The sequence below is a fragment of the Megalops cyprinoides genome, chromosome 15 (assembly GCF_013368585.1).
Source record: "Megalops cyprinoides isolate fMegCyp1 chromosome 15, fMegCyp1.pri, whole genome shotgun sequence".
Lineage (NCBI taxonomy): Eukaryota > Metazoa > Chordata > Actinopteri > Elopiformes > Megalopidae > Megalops > Megalops cyprinoides.
In genome coordinates this window covers 27,069,690-27,093,622 of record NC_050597.1, presented here as the reverse complement: position 1 = coordinate 27,093,622, position 23,933 = coordinate 27,069,690, and the positions used below count along the sequence as shown (strand labels likewise).

Sequence of the window (23,933 nt, the reverse complement as noted above, 5' to 3'; positions counted from 1 at the left end):
CCAAAATTTTGTTGCATCTGGCATTAAATGTACAAAAAACCATTGAAAATATTTGGGTGTACCCATATGCGAACTAGTTACTTGATAAATTTTTTAAAAATTAATTTTAAAAAATTAAAAGAATTTTAAAATATACAGTTACTCAGTAAATCAGGTATCTTTAAAAAGGCATCAGATACATACAGACAAGTTTGACGTGTGTGTTCAAATAATTCCCATATATAGCAGCTGCCTGACATGAATGTATAATGTTCCAGAATACTCTTAATAATGCAGTCATTGGGGTCAATAACCAGGGGACTGCGAGATTCTGCAGTATCAACAAGCACTTACAATAGAGAAATGGGGCTACTAAAAACTATATACAGTAAACTTTGATGCAGACAGGAAGTTGAAATCATTACTCTTGTGCTACATTAGAGTGGTGTTACATTTTCTTCATTGATCTACAGCTAGTTGTCAAAAAGCTATTTCTATAAATAGGGAAATGTTTGTATTGCATGTGTCTGTGTGAATTTACTGTACTTAAAATCTAAAACCTCTCAGGTATATTACGTACAAAAATAGTCTCATAGTGAATGAAAGTGAAAAAGTATCATAGTGCACTTTTAAAACATCAATATATATGTCTCAATTTCTCAGTCAGGTATGTTTGTTAGTATGTCAAGTCCCGAGATGAAAATATAGCGTGATGGCCTGTTGCAGCAGGCCAGTCACAAACGGCAGTGAAAGAGTTAAGTCAGGAATCATCAAAATCGATTTTTCTGGTGGAAACACATGAACGCCGAGGTGACCTCTGTTTGTTCTGTGAGCTGCTCAGAATTCTCGGATCACAGTCGTTAGCATCAAATAAAAACAAACAGGAAGTACACTATAAAAAAGTTCATGTTTCTTTCACATAGTGAATAGAATAAAAAATAAAGCATACAAAACTCAAGAAATGCATCTGTAACCGCGGACCTCGATCCATTTTCATTTGCGATGTCTTCCAAAAAAAAAAAAAAAAAAAGAAAAAAAAAGGAAAGGAAATCCTTTTTCCCCCCAGTCTCACTGAAGTCAGTCTGCTCACTGCTGCCACCCTCTGGAGCCATCCGACATTACAGTCTTGTCCAGCCACTGGAAATCCTCGAAATGGCACCCCGCACAATAAAAATCTGTGCAAACTCAAAGATACCTCTGAACTTCAAGTTTCTCCATGCAGCATCATATGAAGCTTCAAGCAGACCTTCTTGTGCTGTTACTTCTTGGCCAGCTGGAAAGGATTTTGACCCTTTCACGGATAAAAAAGAATGTTTTTTTCAGTAACATCAATAATTTGTGTTAGATTCATCCTGGAGGCTAAAGTTTAAAGCAAATGAATTTTCTTTTTTTGCATGAATAACAAATGGTGACTCAACTATTCCTCAATCAGCCTCTGTTTGAGGACCCCAAACCTCTTTTTCAACTGTAAAAAGTTCCGAAACTACACAGATGACTGAACAGTTAAAAATGTATACGGTAACATTGAAACATTAAATAAACATACATACATAAACACTACAAAATAGTATATAAAGCTATGGTTCATATGTTTGTGAATGTTCATCTATATTTTGAATGGCTTTGCCAAATTTGTAATGTTGATATAAGCTTTTCCCCTCTGTCCACACATTCATGCCAGTTTATTAAACTCATTCCCATCCATTACATGCAAGCCATAAGTAATAATGGACTCCAATACAATTGGTAAAAAATGCAGAAGAATAATAACTAGCTATTTAATTAGCTTTTGCTGGCACACATCAGAATGTTCGTTGTGTAACAGGAGTTTAATACTTATGCCCAAGTTTGCAGAGCATAGACTGATGATATACATTACTAAATGCACGCTATGCCCCTCACCTTCTCTTCTCCGCCGTACAAAACAGTGGCGATGTCATTACAAACTGAGTTTTGGTGTTACATCAAGAAAACAACAGTTGTGTACATATTTAAAATCATATATTCTATAAAACTACAGAAATCTTCAAATTGACTTGTGAGTGGGGAATGCCGTACCAAATCTCTCCATGACTGACTAGGTATGGCAGTAATATGAACGTTTTATTGAAATAAAAATCTTATGTTGATTTCAGTGATTGCCCTGCTACATGAATCAGTGTGTTTTCAGACATGTGGACATGTACGTCTTTTATTGGAGGCATTCTGAAACATGACAGCAATGCAGTAGAGTAAAGGCACTTTGAGAGTATGAGGTATTGGAGCCCAGCATGTCATTTCCTGTGCGGCAGTTGTAAACAGCACACCATGACAGTCTGACATTTTGGTTAATGTCAATATTTGCAAGCTAAACAAAACACTGGATTGCAAGCAGGGTTTTCCACAACAAGCAGCATCACTGCATTTTCTGGAACATTCCATCAAGGGACAACAAAGCAAATTTACTTAGCACAGGGACCATTACTACTGTCCCCTGAAATATCATTGTGAAGAAGTCTGAACTCTTAACAACGTAGGTGATGTGTCCATTAATAGCTTTAATCTACTATCTTTAGATTTAAATAAGTGAATGAGGTACATTTGTAGCAGAGTAGCAAAACAGCTGTTACTACAGCTGGCAGCGAGCAGCAAGTCCTATTATTCATCACTGAAGTAAAAGTTCAGATTTCCTGTTGGAAAAGGTTAATTAATCTGACCCTTTTAAAAAAGCAAAACATTACAATGGGTGTTGCTTGATTGTTAAAAAGCAATATTTGCATAGTATTTACATTTTACAGAAAGAGGCGCATCTGCCTAGAGGATTATATGTCAAGCTACTAAAACTTACATGAGTTGCAGAAAAAGTATTGATTTTACTGTTTGGTGAATGAACATAAACCTTCAATTTTAGTCTAGCCTTCTTAGTTAAATCCCTCTTCAGACTAGAAATTAACATTTTGAGAATGATACCTTAACTGGATATTGACCATAACTGCTTCAATAAATGCAGATTGCCACAGCACTGTACTGGTAAGAAAGGGTTATTAACTACTGTCTTTGCTATGGTCACTGAACACTGAGTTCATGTCATTCTGTTGAAATATATGAAAGCCATTCCTGTGTAAAATGGGTACACTTTAAAGTGTGTATACAGTTTGTATTTGAGTATACGTAAATCTTCCAAATGGCCAATATCTGTGCAGTGTTGACCACCATTCCACACCATGAGGAATGGTACTAGCGAATGTTGTACATGTTGGTACATAAGATGAGTGTGTTGCAGCAACGCTAACTCATATTAGCAGCCTATAGCCTCTTAAGTGCTGCCTACAGCTGTGGGTGCACATGTGATACCACATCGACCATATCAAATATTGTAATTGCTTCGATGAGGGTTTAACTAAGAACTTCGAAAAGCCGAACCTTCATGTTTCCAGCCCCACAATTCAGTGCAGCGTGGTCCACAGTTAAAAACAAAACAAAAAAAAACAAAAAAACAACAACACTATGATACAATAAGTTAATAGGCAACGTTCCTTCACATTATGCACAAATATCATGCAAATGCAATAACAGTATAATTCTTCCTTTAAACAACCATATTGAAATAATGCATAGGTGTAAGAATCCATTAAACAAACATATTCAGTAAGAAAAAATAAACAGTCTGTACAAAAAACTTGCATTTTTTTTTTACTTTTTTCTTTTCTTTGTTTCATAATCCATTAAAAGGGAGCACACTATAAAAGTACAAAAATAAATATTCTATGTACAATCGCTCATGCCACTCCGGAATTAGAGTCACTGCAAAAGAGATGAGAGGCAAAAACAAATATGCGTTAGTTTTCATGCAATTGGTGTGTTTGATATTATCGTACTGTGTGACCAAAAAATGTTGATGTTTCAAGTAAAGTGCATATAAAAGTAAGTTCTGCAACATGTTAGCCAGCATTAGCAGTGGATATATCCTATATACGATTCTCATTTTGACTACAATCTTTACCAGAATTTTAAAAATGCATACTATTCACTAATTCCTCCCCAGGAAAGAAAAATGTATATGACACAATATTACAATGGCATTACAAAATCTAATGCTTTAGTCCATTTTATATGTCAGATTTCTGCACTTTACTTCAGTACTGGCAATGGTTGGTTATTGTTCTGGTTAAAATCATTTTATAAAACCAGGCAGATCAAAGGCATTTGTCAACACAAGATGCATGCGAATAAATAGCATAAATAAACTCAAACGTAAAAAGCACTTGTCTGACTTACTTTATTCCAACATCCTGGTACTGGCAAGCCATCGTCCCCCTGTGTCGTGAGAAATGGTCATAGTCAATAATCGAGACATACAAGCAGGCTTTTGTGCTGCGTACTGTATAACCATGCACAAAATGCCAAAATCAAATCCCAAATAAATGTGACAGTGTTGGTGCACAAAAAAACAAACCATTCACAGTGCCAATCAGTTCCATGAATGGATTTTCATGAATTTTAAGATATTTTTTTTTGTTTGTTTAGTTTTTTGTTTTGTTTCCCATTAAAAGTGTATGTGTGAATGAGTGAGACTGTATATTTGGACAAAAGTTCTACCAAGGTTTCTCAACTGACATCATGAATTTGAGTGCTCAGAGAGCAAGCACAGTGATGCACCCATTGACATTGCTAACAATAATATATGTTTCTACCTGTAACATCATAATAAATTATATATAAAAGATCAGGACTGGTGGTGGTTATATATACATCACTGTGGCAGTTAGTATTAGACAAAAAATCCAAATTAAGATAGCGCTCATTGGATTGGTAATAGACTCTTTGAAATCCAGCATCTTTCAACTCAAGTCATGTGGCGGACCTAATTGAGAAACCTCAGTGTAAGTTGAGAAAACATCCAAAATGATAGTCAACATGCTAAAGTTATTGACATGGACAGGCAATAAAACAATGAGAATACATTCTACCTCTAGTTTAATATAACCCCTGAAAGAGACCATAAAACCCAGGGACAGTGTTTGGTAGTACATACCAGGAATGTATATGTCAGCTATTTTAGGGCTATCAACTAGGTGTGTACTTGGTCTGTCCAACAAGACACTATTATCAGCTCTCACTTTCAAATGCTAGCTAAGGGTTCTGAAAACTTGAAACTGATTTCAAGCTCCAATTAGATGAATTTGTTAAAGGGTGACTGTAACCTCAAGTATTGATGATTATGCAGAGTATTGCCATGGGTGCCCTTCTATAAGAGATACAGGACATAACAAGCCTGTCCCCATAAAAGGTCACACGGATGAGACCTCGGGTTACATCAGCACCCGGAGCCACTGATGTCCAGACCCCACTGATGCTGATGAAGACTGAGGACTCCATCCATGCCTATCCACAGTTACCAACAGAGATACATAATGCATACAGATAATACAATAATAAAACATAATTCTTACTGTATTCATGAAAGTTTAAAAAACCATCAACTAGTGCAACATGAATGCACTGTGCACTAACATAAGGTTGGTAGGGGATAGTTATAGTATATACACCTATGGCTCAAGTTACATTCCAGAATGTAACCCATACGTAACCCAAGGGCTGCCTGTACTTGGAATGAATATCCATCACTGGGCTTATGTATTTAGATCTATCCCTCTGTACACCGATACCCTGTGCCATAGTAGATCCATGGGTAAAAGGGAATAGGAGAACAAGGACATGCTGGGACATCCATGCAGAAGTGATTATTAAAGAGATGATGGAGGCCGAGCCTCTGTGGTCTAGATGGAAGACGTGCTAGGCCTTCCACTCAAACAAAAGAACCAAGACTGTCGAACACAAATGGTGTTATTCAAATTGCAATTCCATGCAGAGATTAGGGACAGCATTTCCGCACTAAACAATTCCGCACCAAAACAATAATGACATTTTTATGAAGTTTCTCAAACATGCATTTTTTTCTTAATACGGCCTTATCCCCAGCACTCTGTGTTCTGTGGCAACCACAGTGCCAAAAGCTTGAGTTAGGAGGAACCACACCGCTGTTGAATAAGTCTGTTATTATAACAGTGCTATTTAACTGTTATTTAACACAGAGCTGTTAAATCAAAAGGCTGTTAAAATGTAACTGTGTTTATGAGCACACATTAGCTGGGTGAACATGCATTATTTATGATGCTTTCAAAGCTATTAGTGATCTTTTCTGGGTGTTAGAAGCATAGAGGGAAATGTTTAAAGCAATCCTTTCAGATCTGAAACAGCAGTAAAACATCTGTAAATATAGTGGACACATGAGGGTGTGGAGGATATAAAATAAGTAGTTATGAACCATATATGAAGCATTAGAGGAATTACCACCTATTTCACGTAGTGGCCTTCCGGGAACAACATTTGTCAATAGTAATCACATTTTTTACGCACATTGCTGCATGAAAGACAGATGATAGCAATATGAAAGACTACTGATTGTCAATGTCAAGGTATATGTGTTCTAAACACAATGATGACTTTATTTTTTAAAAAGCCAACAAAATGTGGATTAAAGGCACTTGGACTTCTGAGAGCAAATAAAACTTCAGAAAAATCATTGGTTGGATATGTAGGTATTTTATTGATAAGCTTTTTTGAAAGGCCCTGTTTTAATGGGTACCTCCAGCTAAACTAAACAGATTTCTAGGGGTGCCAAATATCATTTGGCTTGTTCCAGAAAATTCTCAAAATTAATTTCAGACCTTAATCAATTATAACTGTATGCTGATGGCCGCGTTTGTTCCCCACCATAAAACAGCCCTGGGTGCTCTTTAAATAATTCACAATGACAATAATCTTGTCGATCAATCTCATTCAATAGTACACAAGTATGTGTAATTCAGTTGCTGCCTGTTCCTGGTGCTGCCTGCATGAGGCGCTAGAGAAGAGGGGGTGGTTAGGGAAGCCAGGCATGCGAGAGAGGGAAGGCAGAGAGAGTCATACCACAGGGCACGGGGCATCCAGCCCGTCCAGGCCTGGCAAGCCCGGTTCACCTTTCTCCCCTTTAAAGCCGCGGAAACCCTGTTCGTGAAATCAACCTGTGTCAAAATCCAGGCGCCGCTCGCCACCGAGAACTGCGGCCCACGGGGAAGTGCGAGGACGGAGGGGGGGGCTCGCACTCCACATGTGTAGCCCCCCCCCGACTGACAGGAAGGGGGTCACCGGAACCGGGGGAGGAGCTTGAGGAAGTCAGGCCAATCAGGCTCTGGAAAAGGGAAACGGCCACAGTGCGGAATGGCCGCACAGCATGGGGAAGAAACCCTGAGGGTGGCTTTAATTCTTAACTTAAACCCCGGACCTGCAGCGCAGGACACAGCCAGCAGTGAACCCCATCTTCCCATCAGTCTCAATCCTGAAAGGGAATCCCTTAGACAAGCTGTGGTCCTGAGTATTGCTGTGCTTGCTCTGTATTAAGAATGGCTGCAAAAGTAAGGCAGTGAAATATACAGTCTCTATGTCTTCAGGACATGGAAATTAGGGCAGCAGAAAAAAAGAAAAGAAAAAAGTCAAATTGTTTCGCTTACTGAACAGGGTGGTAGTTATATTATTAACACAGCGGATACTGGAACCACAGCTGTCTCAGGTCAGTCTCATTAGTTAAACATGAGAGACACAAAGGAAGGAGAGATATCAGCAGAAAGATATCTATCATTATGTTCTGTATTCATATATTATTATAATAGGCTGCATAACCCATCATTTCATATAGAGACATGGGCAATATCCAAAAATGCTTTTATCAGAAATATGTTGCAATTGCATTTGTGCCATTTAAACACAAACAACTTTGATGCAGTTACAGTTTAGATAGTAAACCGTTTTTACATATTACTGCTGCTGTTGTCCATTGAAAGTCTGGAAAAGTCTCACTGATTTAGCTTGTTTCTCTTCCATGTAAATTTGGCCTTTTGTGGACAGCCGGAACACTCAGTCTATCTGTCTACCGTTCTCCTTCCTTTGGCCTCCGCTCATTGGGTGAATGACATACCAACGGACAGGGGGCATCTAATCCGGGTGCTCCTTGGTCTCCCTTATCCCCTTTGGCCCCCCTGTTGCCTTTCTTGCCCCTCTCCCCCTGCAAACAACAGTGCATTCAAAAAAGACAGGGTTTAGTCCTCCTCGCTCGCTACCACATAAGCAAGAAAAACTGCTAAAAGCACTACCGTGAGATCAAATCGTATCTACAGAAAAGAATTTAGAGACGGCTCTTGTTTTTACTTGGAAATCAGAATCAATGTAGATGTGCTTTTCTTTTTTTTCTTTTTGTACTGGATAGAAATTTAAGGATAAAGGGAGGGTAAAAAAGTTTTAGGATATAAGAATTTAGTGATTGGGAAGAGTAAGTGGTGGGAAACAAAGATGGTTTATAAGTTAGGAGTGGGGGATACAGACCAATGCTGTTGGTGAGTGGACATCATTAAGGTAAGGTATCATCATCATAAGGTATCATCATTATCTAACTTCTAGCATACTTGAAAGAAAAAAAAAACACCATAATTTATGAGATTACTTTGCCCCATAGATCTGATGGATCTACTTTTCGGCACTTATGAAGATGCTACCAGGTGTGTGATCATACAGTGCACTCCACTTACAAGAAATATTGATATAAGACTCAACTGTATATAGTGATAAAAATACCTGGGTGAAACTATTACATTACATAACATTACTAATACTGTTTAAATGCTTATGCTTGCAAGAATCAATCTATCTGCTTATCTGTTCAAGATTAATTTTGCGATTATTTACAATATTTAATACAATACTCTATTCAGTGCAACCGTGCATAAGTAACCTACCATGTACAATATTTTGGGAAATAAGATATGAGGTTTAGTTAAAGACTCATTCTCCGGATGAAAAACTTGAATTTTATGACAGTCTATGCACTTCATGTCTGAAGAATTTAGTTGAGGACATTTCTCAATGCTGTTTATCACTTACATTTCCAAACTTAAAAGTTAAAATGGAATTCAGCTTTTAAGGATCATCAGCCCTCAAGAATCAAATAATCCTGTACAGATATGATTGTTATAAGAAATGGACACTGTATCTTAAAAGGGAATTCACGCAGATCTAATTTGACATCTGAATTTTTACAAGTGAAATCCCTTTGCTATTTTTGAAAAGGTACCCCAAGTGTCTGGCTTGCCTTGCGAGCCAACAAAAACAATGAAAGCCCACTCTATAGAGGCCTACAAATAATATCTTAAATATGAGAGAAAACAGGGGGTGCCCAAAATGCCACCAGGAACAGATGGCACATTTTTAACAACCCCCTCCTCCTATCAAGCTATGATGTTTTCAGTGCACTGTCTGTGTATGTTTGTAATGTATGTTTCCAAAAATTAATAACTCAATTACTGTAACTGTTTTTTTTTTCAGTAATCAAAGAAATCAGCACAGCTAACTTTGTAATGAATCAGAAATCACTGTTTTGTCAATCAAAGTGGAACCAATTGAAAGGAATACTTTCTTTTCTTATACGCAATTCAATAAATGTTAGTACGCTACAGAAAAGAGAACTTTGTAATGTGGAACCAGTGGGATTTTTCTGTGTTAGTTTTAAAAATTTTAAAAAAGTTTTAGAAGCTATGCATTTTTATGATGTCAAAGTTGACTTCAAATTAAGTTAATAAATTTAATTAATTACTCTACCTAATAAACTATTGAACTATTGAATAAGAAAATCTATATCTGTAATAAATGACTAGATGCCTTTCAAACTCTATTTATTCTATTATGAAATATGAGGTCCACTCACCAAGGGCAGAGGTTTTGTGGGTTCAGATTAAGATAAATAAGAGAAATCAAGAGGAAATCAGAATAAACCCAGCTAACGCGTGACATTCCTGCAATGTCGCAGTAACGTCGCCAGGATGTGACGAGAATGTTACACGCTAGCTGGGGCGGGGAGATTAAAAGCAGGCTGGTCGGGAGGAGGGGGGGTCAGGGAGGGGGTACAGGGCGGTGTGAGGGAAGGAGAGGAGGATTAACCCGGGCTACACATTAGAATGCAGAGGAGCAGGACACCAGGGGGTGAGAGGGAGAGAGGGCGACCCGGTAAAGAGCCAGGAGACACAGAGCAGGGTGGAGGGGAGGAAAAGGGGATAGGAAGACCTGTGGAAACAAAGGAAAACAGGACAGAGTAAAAACAGCACCACGTTCCCACATTCATCAGGGGGCACCTTCAACTGGACTCTCCACAGGAAAAAAACCAAGGACGATAAGAGGGAAGAATTTGTATTTTTTGTTTTGTTTTATGAATGCTCTTAGGGATGGCAACCCTGAATCTCCTGAGATTCCTTTTCCCATACATGAGACTGCCATGGCTCTCTAATTTTATGTTATTTTATTGTCTTACTGCTCTGTTTTGCCTGTTTTATGTACTCGTACAGTGGTAGGCAGTAAAGTATTTGTAATACTGTAAAGTATTTGTAGTATGGTACTAAAAAATGAAATTCAACAAAATATATATACAGTTGTCTGTAATACAATATTTTTAGAGTTACAATTTTAGGAGTTCAGGTTCCTCATGTTTGTCAAATCATAGTTGTTTAATAAATGGCATATTAAAATCAAAAGGTGACCCTTTAAATGCGAGACCAGTTGAAACTGCCCAGAACAACAGTGACATGTCCTGACTTTTGGGAGGGTGGGGTGTCATACGATTAAACCAATTAAATGTTAATGGGGAAGAGGAAAACACAAGCATTTCAGGGGGAAATGAGTTGCTGAATCGTTCAGTGCTACGAAACTCTCATCTCAGCACAAGTGCACACTTTTTATTTTGCAGGACCATTTTACCAGATACAACACAACATCAATATCCAATTTCAGAGAGTGTAAAATCAAGAAAGTGATACGGTCAATATCTAAATTCAGAGAATCACATTATCACTCTATCCAATGTAATTCAGTAACATGGAAACACAAGGTTAAGTGATGGGATGCGACTATTAAACAAGTGAGATTCTATCATGACAATGCATTTCAGGGCAGCACAGCTTATTGGTGCTCCAGGATTCAACCTTAAATCATTTGAATACTTCAGCATTTGAAGAGCTCTGCAAATGATACATAGGGACTGTAACCATGTTGATACATGAAGCGACGGGATAAGAGATGCTGTGATTCAACAATGTATTTTCTGGTGAAATGAATAAAGATGGGCATCTCAGTACACCTGTGACTTTAAGCAACCGCACACTATTCCAGCACACCGTGCAAGTCAACTTTTTTGGCTTGGCATCAAAACCCTGCACACAATCCTAAAAGCCCTTTGATTCTACCATTGAAACTGAAGGCCTCTTTCATTATCCTGACGCCCCTGCCAACTTTTGATCTCTTCCTTAATTTCCACTCATTCGGGTCTCATTTGAATGATTTCCAAGGCGGATGATAATTTACAGTAAAAAGGACACTGCAAAACAAAGAGGTACACCTTAAAAAAACAAAGGCTGAATTAATTTACTAAAAGGCTCTTCAGTTAAGAACGAGACAAAACTAAAAACAGCACGTGGGATACCGAATATGCCATTCTTTTCACACATGCTATCAAAGAGCAAATTTCACCTGGAGTAACACGATAACCTACTTAAAACACAACATCGGGTTATTCATATTCTGATTAATATTTGCAAATAAAACTGGTTTAGTCCACTATGCTCCTGTTCATATTGTCAAGAAACATGTCAAGAAGGCAGACAGAACTACCACAAATGAACCTCTGTTGATAAAATGCTTTGTCAAGGTGTGAATTTATTTAAATGAATCATTTAATAGATGCAATTTGTAATTTTTGAAATAATTTGTAATATGGGGCTCCTTGAAGTAAAGATTATTTAGCCACTTGAAGCAAACAAACATTATGGCAAAAGTGATGTCCAGGAACCAGCACAATCTATGACATTTACAGGCATTAATTGTCTTAAAGTTTAAAGCCTGTTTTTTTCCCCAATAAACCACATGTTGTTCCATAGAATATAATACAACAGGTAAGCAGCCACTTACAAAATAAATTAAAATACATATTAGGAGCATGGAGGATTAACTATATTTCATCTTACTATTAATTTACAGTGCAGATGTTATTGTTCCGTTTGAATGAACAATAACATTGTACTCCAGGAAAACTTCATATTTGAAAAGATAATGAATATTTTATCTTACCCGGTTTCCTTTTAATCCTTGTGGTCCTACTAAACCCTTTAAGAGAGCAACAATAACAAGTCCATGACTATTTATGCTCTTTAATGTGTAAATACATATTTGTATGTGATAGGGGACTATCATTGTAGAGGTAGCAATTACTCCCAGTTCTCAGACATATCAACAATATAAAACTGGGACCATTTTGCACAGCAAGCCGTGGCTTTAAATAAAGCTTCAGTAATTCACACTTGTATGTTTTCTTAGTGAAATTCTAAGTTTCACTTTTATAATTATTAGAGCGGAGCCATAAAATATCATGTAAATATTATTGCCATTTACTGAGTGGTCTTTCATAAATTCAAACAGTATGCATTCATGCATTTGTGATGAGGATGAAAAAGATGGTTAAAAGCCAGACTTACAGGGATGCCTTGTGGCCCTATTGGTCCTGGTACACCTGTGTCTCCCTTGTCACCCTATATTCATGAAAAGAGAAGAATGTAAGCTATCCAATGGGAGTGTTCAGTGGGCTACCTACCACACCACTTTCGGTTTAAAATAGTAATGAAGCAGAGCTGAAAGTAAGAGCTTCTGTGAGTTATGCGTAAAGCCGGTATCGTTATAGTAGCAGGTAGCAGAACGCTTTCAGCTGTGACATCACTCCTGAGACCCTGGTTAGCTACTGTTGTTGCTCATGGAGGTAGGGTCAAGTTGTCTTTACATCAAATGGAAATTATGTTGGCCATCAGAGTCGGTTATGTGACAAGGACAAGGGATCAGGCCTTATTAGTGGTGCTGCGGGCCCTCTTTCACGTACACTACAGTAACACACTAACAAGGTTTCTTACAATATATTTCAATCACCACCCATCTCTTAAATGTTAAGTTATAAATATACTGTATTTACACACAAGTTCTTAGTGGTCAATGAGAGAAACTTGTTGAAATACTTCATGACAAACAGCGACACGGTGGAACTAAACGCAGGCCTTCCTCGAATCCCCAATAAGTTGACAGAAAACATAATTCTAACAAATTTTAACTGATGCCTCTTCCATCTTATACTCACCCTCTCTCCCTTTGGTCCTGCTGGCCCTGGGACACCAACTGGTCCTATCAGACCCTTTGAAGTCAAAACAGAAACGCCTGCATCACCTCAACAGAAGAGGCAGAGTACTGAACAATGGAGTTTGAGTGGGAAAGATATGTTTCAGTATTAAACGCCAGTACTATAGGTCAACAAGCTTTTGTTTTGGATTTCGTCCATTTGTTGGATTTCTTGTCAAGCCCATCCACGGAGAAAATCCTGATCCCCTCCATGTGTGTAGATTTCCCTGCTCTGTGTTTTTGTACAAGTCATGAGAAAAAAAAAGATGTTTCTGTCTCGGTTTTTAAGCTTGTTGACCTTAAGCCAAAAAAAAAAAACTTGCACTGTTTTCTCCCTTCCTGTTGTTGACAGAATTCAACAGGAGAACAGTGTCACGCTGTTTGCCGTTCTCATTCCCGCGCCTCAGGCATTAATACGGCGTATACATTTGAGCATGCAGCCGTATCCCAGCATGCTCCACTGACGGGTCATCACAATGTCAGTCCAAAGCTTCACACTGCTGACGCACGCTCATGAAAGTGGAGGTGCATGTAGACACATCTCGCGTGGATCTGCAAAGGAACTAAGCGTCTACTAGAAAACTTTCCCACAGTTTCGTGATAATTTTCATGGCCAAATTCACATAATCAGACTGTCTGGGCTTGTCCTAGGGAATCTGCCTTCTGGAGGTGATTCGTAGAATCGCATTTCTCCAGCTTCCTGTTCTGTGACACTGTAAGACACTGAGGTTTGGATCTCGACATGTCCAGCATCCATGATATATGAGGTTGGTGTTTTATACAGAATAACAGAAACCAGTGGCTTCCAGGCCTTTGACTGGGACCTTATTAAATCGGTCCAGCTCTGTGAATGAGCCCAATGAACAAAGTACCCCAGTTCGCTTGGGCCACAGCCAAATGGGCCCAAACCTGAACTGACTGTGCCAGTGCATCTCCAGTGAGTGTCTCTACAGGGCCTCCTGGTAGACGACGACATGGGCCGAGCCGAGGAGAAAGGAGACAGCCAGACATGCACGCAGACAGACAGACAGATAGGCAGGCAGTGGAAGGGGGGCGGTGGGTGGTAGGAGAGGGGTGGGGGGGTGGGGGGAATGAGGGGTACGGGATGTGTGTGCCACTCACCACTGGACCAGGCCTGCCGTCTAAACCATGTGCCCCCTGGACAGTGTGTAAACAGTTAGAGAGCAGAGGAGGAGGAAGAGGAGGAGGAGGAGGAGGAGAGATGGGTGGGTGGGGGGTGGGTGAAGGAATGTGGGGGGAGATGGAGGGGTGAGTGAAGCAGTGACATGAGGGGCTCCAAAAAATCCAGTTTTGATGAGGGTAGTGTGATGATGGTGTGGGTATTGACAATAACTCCTTTTAACACATCTGCTGTACTGTACATCTGTATGGTTCAAATCAGCTGGGACACTCTAAACTGTATGATGGATGTGTACATTACAGAACAGTGGTGCAGCTGCCTTCTGTTCACATGAGACAAATAAACCTGTGCTTCTCACTCAAGGAAAAGTCATTGCTTTTGTATTGAAAGAAGTTGTAGTGACTTGAATCTCTCTGCTTTCCATCGAGTGCTATATCTTAATCAGCATACACGTGCTGCATACTGAGAGTCACACCATCATTAGTATGACCATTCAATCTCAATTAAAAGGAGTTACTGTGCCATTGATGATGTGGCTAGTACATGTTTATCAACGACATTTGACACCACAGAGATAAAACCAGAAGTTAATAAAAACCAGAAGTTAAATTGGCATTTGGTGAAGGAATTCCAATTAAATACACTGTTCAGGAGTAAAACAGCATAGTACTTCTTGGGGTTTAAACCTACAACCTTCTAGTTGCAAGTCTAGATCCATAACCAGTATCCCACACTGCCCTGGCCTTCAGTTCATCTACATTGTACTTCATATACATAGACTTCCACAATAATGTCACTGACATAGGTAGAGTGTCTTGAGTGGAGGGTAATACAGGTGTGGCTTTCATTTGTAAGAATAACTCCTTTTGTCTGTAGCTTGTGTGTAGTAGATTGCAGCAAATCCATCACCCATGCATTTTTACAGAGAGCAATGAAACCACCCTGTGCAAATTCACACTGGAACACTGCAACAGAAAAGCCATCAAAGCTACTGTAGGCAACCGTAGTGACTTACAGTCTGTTGATTCTAATGCATCACTCTCTAATGTTTCTGCTGAACCTCAATTACCTCAGCAATACGTGTGATCTAGTCATTACAAAGGCACCTAGGATGGTTCTATGAGAACGTGTTAAGAGAAAGTGTTAAGTTATACGTGACAAGCTTTCGTAAATGTGCTTGTTACGTTCCACTAAAAACCTTCCCTGCTATTCATTTTTCAAATACGTTGTGACAATTTCCGGAAGACTTTTATTTAATTTCAGTTAATCTCAGACTCTGTGCAGATAAACATATTAAATGATAATTTCAGGTTTAATTGCAGACATTTTTAGTGAACCACCCGTGGTGCCCATTAAGAGCAAAGATGATCTAGCTGAATTGAAAAATTGTTCTTGCTGGACAGAGTTTGGACCAGGGTAGTCCGACCCCTGACAATACCTGCAACAAAACATGATACTTTTCCAAAATATAAAGTTTGTGAAGACCTTTGGTTAAGTGCCTAAATGGTCTGTATTGGAATTTGCCAACAAGTCTTGAACTAAGCAATAACTGGAACTGTTGCAGTGGTTATAGATCTGTAACAGATCTATAACCTTTATTCAGTCAAGCAGTAACCCCCTGAGATTGAACAGAGGCCCTGATGTGAGGCATTTTGTGATTAATGAGCACTTACAGGCAGTCCAAGATGGCCCCTGTCTCCTTTATCTCCCTTCAGCCCAAGTCCTCCTTTCTCCCCCTTGATGCCAATGCCTGGCTCTCCCTGAAACAGGCAACAAATAGGATTTTTGACTGAGACGGTGCTACAATATGATTTGTCTTCTCCTGCAAATATACATTTGACTTTTTGCATGCATTTGTTGTAAACATCTGGCTAACACCATATTCGTCAAGTGGCACCCACTATCTCTTTAACAGGCTTGAGTGAAAGTGCAGTATTTTTAGTGAACTGCTAGTGAAAATACTCAGTCTAGAAATCCCATGAAGATGGTATTGGCCATTACTGTATTTTCAGTTACTGTGTCAAAAAGTTTGGACATAAGCAACTGAAGAGTTGAGTGGTTTTGGTTTTCAATGTGTGACCTGAGCAAGTTTAGTTTTTGACCCAGAGTTAAAGTGGCATTCATCTCTTCTTACCTTTGGCCCTGGCAGTCCTGGAGGTCCCTGAAAGGCACACAGATGAGTTTGTTAGATATCAAGTGCAGAAATCAGGTTATGGACCCTGGATTACATATTGTATCCAGTTGTGGTCAGATGCAAGCATTCAGTCCGTGTGTATTCATCTACTGATATTATAGTGAATGCAGATCAGTCCTGATTGGCTGTTCTAAGATAGAACAGTTCACACAGGTTTGAAGATGTCTGGAAAACAAGATGCTAGAAAAGCACTGAACTGAACTTGTCTGTACTCACCATGGGGCCAACTGGTCCTTGTGGTCCTGGGGGCCCTGGGGGCCCATAGACCTGTAATATACCACCAGGTCAGGTCTTTATGGAATACATAGGTCATGGGGTCAAGATGATACACAGGTCATGAGGTCAGTATTTGTAACCTCATGATCGACTACTTGAATAATCAAACGTTCTAATGCTATGGGTCTCATCCCTAGCTCACAGACTCAAGGTTATATGTTGTTTTCCAACCAGGTAAAGCTCAGAGATCCTTACCATGTCTGATCTCCCACCCTTCTCTCCAGGTTCGCCCTTCTGACCCTGATGGCAGAGAGGCACATGGGTAAAATGTAAAGACAGGATGCCAAATGTATCGCAAAGGGAATGAGCTCCACTGAGCGAAGGTGTACTCCGCAGCTCCCTAGCGCCGGAGACAATCAAAGTACACCTGACGCGTCTCGACAGGTGTGCTTATTGAAGGATATGAGGGGCACCATTGCGTACCATTGAGCCTGGTAATCCAATGGGACCAGGTGGCCCTGCAACACCCTTTTCACCAGTAGGGCCATCTAAACCCTACAGAACAAGGAAGTGGGAGATTCAGGTTAATTATGGGTAGTACGCTCATTTTACGGGACTTTAATTTACAAATTAAAAAAAAAAACACTTCTTGGAATAAAGAAGACATTTAGGCTATAGGCTTCCAGCTTTGCTGTCAGTCTGCACATGGCAATAGCTGGATTGAAAAATCCAAACAACTTCAGTCCACCCATTGCGTGAGTGGAATTAAAAATCTTGAGGGCTTGGAAACCTATTGTTGCAATGTTAATCATGCGTTTTACGCCCCCTTTGGGCAACAAATAATGAATATAAAATTTGAAATATTATAAAACACAGGACGCAATGCTGCCCGCCCTTTCAGAATAATGCAGTATGTAATGTCAAAGTCTTGATTTTCTGAAGCATTCTGACAGTTCTCTCAAGATGACAACATAAAGATCCTAGACTATGTTACATGTTGTCAGTAAAACTTAACCGATTGATTTAGAAAGTAATACACTATTTGGGTGTGTGTGTGTGTGTCTTTGGTTGTGTACTGTATGTGTGTGCATGTGTGCATGTGTGCAGTTGCCCATTGTTTTCAATTCTTCTAGAGAGTCTTTTCAAAGGCTGTTCTGCGGCACAAATGAATAATCCCACAACTGTCAAAGCCGTTACCCTGTCAGAGATCAAGGGGCTAAGCAGCAGCTTTGTCCCAGCTGTTCATCAAAACACTAAACATCCCACATTAGATCCCTCTCAGGGCTTCTGCCGTGCGAGAGGGCCACTATCAGTGCTGGGCCTGTAATTAGAGGGCGGTTCAAAGCGTTGATTCGCTCCCAGCCTGAGTGTTTAATTACAGTGCTGCTGGTTTGTCTTTGGTGTGGGGGCTGTGCAGAGGTGCCATGTCTGTGGATGTCCAGTGACTCACGGGTGATCCAGCAGGGCCCGTGTCCCCCTTGTCGCCCTTCGGCCCCGGGAACCCCATGACTCCCGCTTCTCCTCTGGGGCCCTCAGGGCCCGCGGGACCCATGGGCCCTGTCTCACCCGGCTTCCCCCGAGGCCCCTGGGGAAAAAAAAGAAATTGTCATTACGTTATGGTTATTTACACTGTTCCACTGGAGATCATCACCGTTGTTGTCATCATCATCAACAATATTACCTGTACCATAATCACTGCCATCACCCTCATCCTCATCATCTTCATCATCATCGCTACCATTATCACTTGTGTCATAATCATCATTAGAATCACTATGATATTCAGTGTCTTTACCATTATGAGCATGGCCACGAGAGCGTACAGTGGGCAAATAAACGAATTGTTTGTGAGTGATGTCACAAAAACTAAAATAACATCTATGCACGACACCAGAGAAATGAAATGCTAATGTATGCTGCTGTACGAAATGACCTTGGACAGACTGATTGACTATCGATGACAGACATTTGGATCTCTCAGCTGTGAGTAACCCTTGTACTTTCTGCATGAGATTGTTTACGATGTTGAACGAGAGCACACTGGGGCCCAAGATGTCTTACCTTCTCCCCATCAAGACCTGGAGCGCCTGGCAGTCCCACTTCACCCTGCAACATACAAAAATGCACCAATTAGTCCTACACCAAACTTTAACAAATGCTGAAACACATGAAACAGCATCCATAACATGCTGTTTCAATTATTTGCACATGGTGCCTTGTCAATCTGAAGATTGAACATTTGATTTCAACTCAAGATGATTTGCTGGTTTTCCATTAAGCCCAATACAGTGGTACCCCTGTGGTGATATTTTATTTTGAGCTTTAGAGGTAGGAGTTGTGATACTTGGAGACACACCAGCAACAGAGACCAGTCTGCAACCATGGAGATTTTAAAAGCCCATACCTTTGCGCCAGGTGTTCCAGGGGGACCGGGAGGGCCTGGTAGTCCAGGTAGTCCTGGAGGACCCTAGGTAGACACACAAAAAAGATTGAGATTGAGAAAAAAATATTAACTCTGCATCAAAAATGGCACCAATGAACATTTGACAGTACAAAAGCGACATACGTATTTGCACTGGGGTTCTCACTTGATTTAAAGATCAACAAGTTCGTTTGCTTGAATCAGTCCTTTATTGTTTTGAACATAAAAGGTCAACTATCCATAGAAAAACATGAAAGTGTCAGACTGATTTAGTTTTGATATTGCTTATCCCTCTGAAGTGCACATGACAAAGTATGGAAAAGTAAGTTTTCCAGTAAGTATGGTGTGCACCCACTGTGAGTTTTACACAATCATATTGGTCTTGGCAAAGATGACACACAATTATTTTATCAAGTCTTTTACTGGCACAAAGTCTGATTTTGAAGTAAACAGTACAGAGCTATATTCATATTCATTTTGCAAAGTCAATGGTAGATGACAGCATGCTAGATTCTTTCAATTTAAGGTTCCTGTAAGCTTGCAACTTTTTTTACAACAAATTCTTGATACCTGCTGACCATTTTATTTAAGGGGGGGGGGGCAATTAGTCAACCTATGCTAATCTGAATTAACTGGAAATAGATTCATTATTACCATTAAAGGTGTGTTGCGAATATCCTAAAAAGAAAGAAAGGAAATGATTAACAAAAATGTACACACATCATATGAAAAATACTACTTCTCACTGTAAACAAGGAAGTAAAGTTCAACAAACCACAAATTTCTCATTGAAATTGCCATTGTAGTCAATAATTTCTGCTTTTCCTGGCTCGCCCGTAGGACCAGGAGGGCCCTGCAAAGAAAAAAATTCAGAATATTTTAAACACTGGATTAGAATGGTTACTTCCTGGTTATGGTCTTTTTTTACAGTTTGGTGCACCACCATAAATGACATGAGTCTGAGGGCAGCTAAAAAATCAGCAACACATACTTATAAAACATGATACTACACAGGCTGAAAACATGCTGATGGACAAAGAGTGCTCAAGACAAAAATCACAGGTTGTTCCAGGGAGGGAAAAAAAAATCATAGTCGCCTAGTTGACTGGGTAATACATTATAAAAAAGCAAACCCCACTTACTCTGGGTCCAGCCGGCCCCTCGGGTCCTGGCTCCCCCTAACAACCAAAGAGAAGATGTTCAGCCACTCCCATTTCATCTGCCTCTCAATCTTTTCACAGTTTGAGTAATGCTGGTAACAGGAATGATGACAAAAAGTAATTTTTGTTCCTTTTTGAACATGGTGGCTGTTTCACAATGCCTTTCACATAAGAAAAATATGGAACAACAGAACACAAAAAGATGAAATAGTAACTGTCAGTTGCTTACCGTTATACCTGTGTTTCCTTTATCACCCTGTAAAAAGTTAATATAAAAATATTAATTTATTTAATGGCTACTGTTTTCTTCCTGTCTGACTGAACACCTGCTATACAATGTCTCCTGACCTCGTAATGACTTTCTACACCGGAGCACTTAAGAGTAATCCATTAACGCTATAATCTTGTCCCTACATTTGATCCTGTGGGATAAAGTGCTCACAGATCGCAGAGTATTTCACTGACCATGTCAACAGCTAAGACCAGTTCCAAGGATGTCTGGTACTTGGACAGAAGCAGGGTACAGCTCGAACTACAGCCCTCTGAGGACTGGGTGCACCTGCGTCCCCTCATGTTGAGTGCACCAAGCGCTGTATTGCGTACCTTGGGCCCCTGGGGTCCTGGTGGGCCAGGCAGACCTGGCTCTCCTTTGATGCCGACACCTGCTGTGCTGGGCTCTCCCTTGTCACCCTGTCACAATCAGACAAAAGGAAAGCGTCACCCGCTAACTCCAACTGCGGCACAAACCGAGGAAGCATACAGGTGTTCCTACAGCACTTTCTAGACCACTCCAGCAACGTCAGGCAACATGGATATGAATAATATGACACAGACAAATTGCAGCATAGATAATGAAAATCTTCATGCTGATCTTCATTATGTAGCCTAATTTGATCATTTTACGTGGTCTTCTTTGTTTTCGAGTCCCATTAAAAACAACCTGAGATGATTTCCTATGTGGCATTTCACCAGAGATTAATGTCTAAAAATATGACTGCTCTGGAGCGTTACCCTGTCTGTGGGAACATGAGCGACATGCACTACTAGTCTAACAGAGGACAGGTTGCCAGATATGTATGAATCACCACGCACATCCCTAATCCAGCATCATTGCATCAACCTCCATGACAGACAGCACAAATACGAGACAATTCAGTTGCATTTCACAGTTACAGATTGCACCTTCGCATCAGCGCAAAGGCACACTGTAAAATCACACCAGCAAATCACAGCAATATGAATAAGGTGTCTATTATTTCACATACACACACGGCAGGCGACAGGAAAACACGAATGGTTTATGTTTTAGGATGGAAAGGATTGCATTGGGGGGATTCAGGTGTTTCTTGTGAGCATGAACCCCAGTCTGTCACAGCCTCTTTCTCAGAGGCATGCTTCCCTGGGCCCAGAAACCTGCTGATTGTTCCATCATTGAGCTATTACCAGTATTGATCCTCTGGGACAGATATGAGGAATGGATTTAACTCCAACTCTTGTGTGATCCCCTGAAAAGCACTGTGTCGATTCAGAGATGAAGAAGAAACGGGCAGACATTAGCCTGCTGCAGCTGACTCTTTTATTCTGATAACCTGATCTTAACCTCACAGTTTGGGTCTGGTTCAATCTGTCCGCAATGCCCTTAGTCATTAACCCTAAGTAATAAAATAGAGAAAGAGCTACACCGTTCCTTTATAACATTTCACTTGCCGGCTAACATAATGGTCTGTGGGTGATGACAAAACATATTAATATAGTTACAATACAAGCATTATAAAGTTCAAGTTAGAATGTAGAGGTCTTAGTCTGGCCACTGCCAGATGTTATCCAGGTTTCCCCACCAATGTATGCACACCGGTATATACTGTATGTTACTATAGCCATGTGGCAATGCTGAGTAGCCAGGGGCAGTGAGGTCAACCTTATAGTTCACATGCGATGGACAGTGAAAACCATGCCCAGGCCACGCCTACCCTGTAGCCTCTTTTACCAGGAATACCAGGGATACCAGCTTGACCCTTTAGAAGAGAGCACAGGCATTATTTCTGTAACTGCACAGTACTGGTAAAACCATGGTCAGCTGCACCTAGATGACAGCAGCTCATTACCTTTCGTCCAGGCACACCCGGATAACCTGGCTCTCCCTATGGTAGCCCGGAGAGCCCAAAACAAAGATGTTGGGGGAAGAAAGAAACAGACAGAGACAAGCAGAAACAAGAGAAGCCCTCATCAGTCTTGTGCTTTGAGAAGGTTTACGGTTGACTTTTCATAGAGTGTTTGTCGTTTAAAGGCACCACACACATGCAGTTACACACACTTGTGTGACCACACACACTCACAGCGCATGATTAACGCATGATGAAAATAACAGAACACTTGAACGCCGTAATGTATTTCTCAGTTTACGTGACTGTGAACAAAACAAGGAAGTTAGTAAATCTAGCTGTATACGTGCACATTATGGTGGACCATAATTCATGTTTTATGCAGTCTTTTGCAGCATATTTGTTTGAAACTGCATAGGAATAGTTTACAAGATATGAACAGTTGAGTCTGAAAAATTATGCTGGAGATAGTCCACTTCTACAAATATAAACCCCTATAAATACAAGATATTTCGGGATAAATAAACAACATGCTTAGATATCAATGTTTACACGGCACGAGACATAACAGCCTTTGAGTCAAGCTGCATTTTAGTCAATCCGTTTCAAAATGATGAGACAGCGTTGGAAATAGACACACTGCCGGTAATCACTCGGAACTGTGGCTGACTCTCATCCCTCAAGAACTCTGAGCTCTCCGCAGGCTGATTAACCGTCTGAAATTGTTTGCTATGAATAGTAAAGAACGGCGTGCTAGTTATTTAATTCATGTTTCTGTTTGCCCTCCACTTAAATTGCGGAGATTATTAAGCGCGATGGGCAAATACACTGGGAGCGGTTGATATACAGTCGCAGCTGTAGCTACGGGCACAGCGAGCGTCTGGGAGGCAGTTGCGCAAGCCGTTCTCTGCTCTCTGGCAGCGCGCTTTAGAGCTCCGTTGAGATGCAGACTCCATATCTCATCGCGGAGCACGGGTGTTTGAGACTTTCAGAATTTATAACCGTTTAGAGAAAGTCAACCCTTACGTGACTCCCAGGCTAACTTACGTATTACGCGACTGCAGTTTGTGCGGTACTGAGGTTTAGGTTTTGGATTCACGTAGACTCTCATACAGAGGGCAGTCGAGAAGCAAACGCTTTTATTTATATTTTTTTTCAAATTAAGGGTTTCTGTACGATATACAAATAGGCAAGACTAAGTAAATATTACTACTACCACTCCTGTTACATACTATGTTAGTGCTCCATGCTTTGGCATTTTATTTCAGTCACTGGATTGATATAGGTTCAGATTTTATGTAGACATTTACCACTACTGATACATACTGTGTTAGTGCTCCATGCTTTGGCATTTTATTTCAGTCACTGGAATGATATAGGTCAGATTTTATGTAGACATTTTGGAATCACCGTCTCAGCCAGAGCGGAGACACTGAACATACACAAC

The 23,933-nt window shown here is 40.2% G+C and overlaps 1 protein-coding gene across 1 annotated transcript in view; it reads right to left on the bottom strand.

Moving 5' to 3' along the window:
• Window positions 1-204: 204 nt before the first annotated feature.
• The window catches only part of col13a1 (collagen, type XIII, alpha 1), a 109,909-nt gene continuing 86,180 nt past the window's right edge, over window positions 205-23,933 (bottom strand). The window contains exons 21-38 of the mRNA XM_036546789.1: window positions 20,988-21,074; window positions 20,614-20,640; window positions 20,367-20,402; window positions 20,000-20,077; window positions 19,879-19,902; window positions 19,207-19,269; window positions 18,864-18,908; window positions 18,253-18,387; window positions 17,058-17,102; window positions 16,803-16,853; window positions 16,527-16,553; window positions 16,066-16,152; window positions 13,214-13,267; window positions 12,567-12,620; window positions 12,163-12,198; window positions 7,976-8,062; window positions 4,237-4,275; window positions 205-1,270 (exon numbers count right to left, since the gene is read on the bottom strand). Of these exons, the coding sequence (XP_036402682.1) occupies window positions 1,238-1,270; window positions 4,237-4,275; window positions 7,976-8,062; window positions 12,163-12,198; window positions 12,567-12,620; window positions 13,214-13,267; window positions 16,066-16,152; window positions 16,527-16,553; window positions 16,803-16,853; window positions 17,058-17,102; window positions 18,253-18,387; window positions 18,864-18,908; window positions 19,207-19,269; window positions 19,879-19,902; window positions 20,000-20,077; window positions 20,367-20,402; window positions 20,614-20,640; window positions 20,988-21,074 (1,008 nt within the window). The 3' untranslated portion in view covers window positions 205-1,237. The remainder of the gene's footprint in view (window positions 1,271-4,236; window positions 4,276-7,975; window positions 8,063-12,162; window positions 12,199-12,566; window positions 12,621-13,213; window positions 13,268-16,065; window positions 16,153-16,526; window positions 16,554-16,802; window positions 16,854-17,057; window positions 17,103-18,252; window positions 18,388-18,863; window positions 18,909-19,206; window positions 19,270-19,878; window positions 19,903-19,999; window positions 20,078-20,366; window positions 20,403-20,613; window positions 20,641-20,987; window positions 21,075-23,933) is intronic.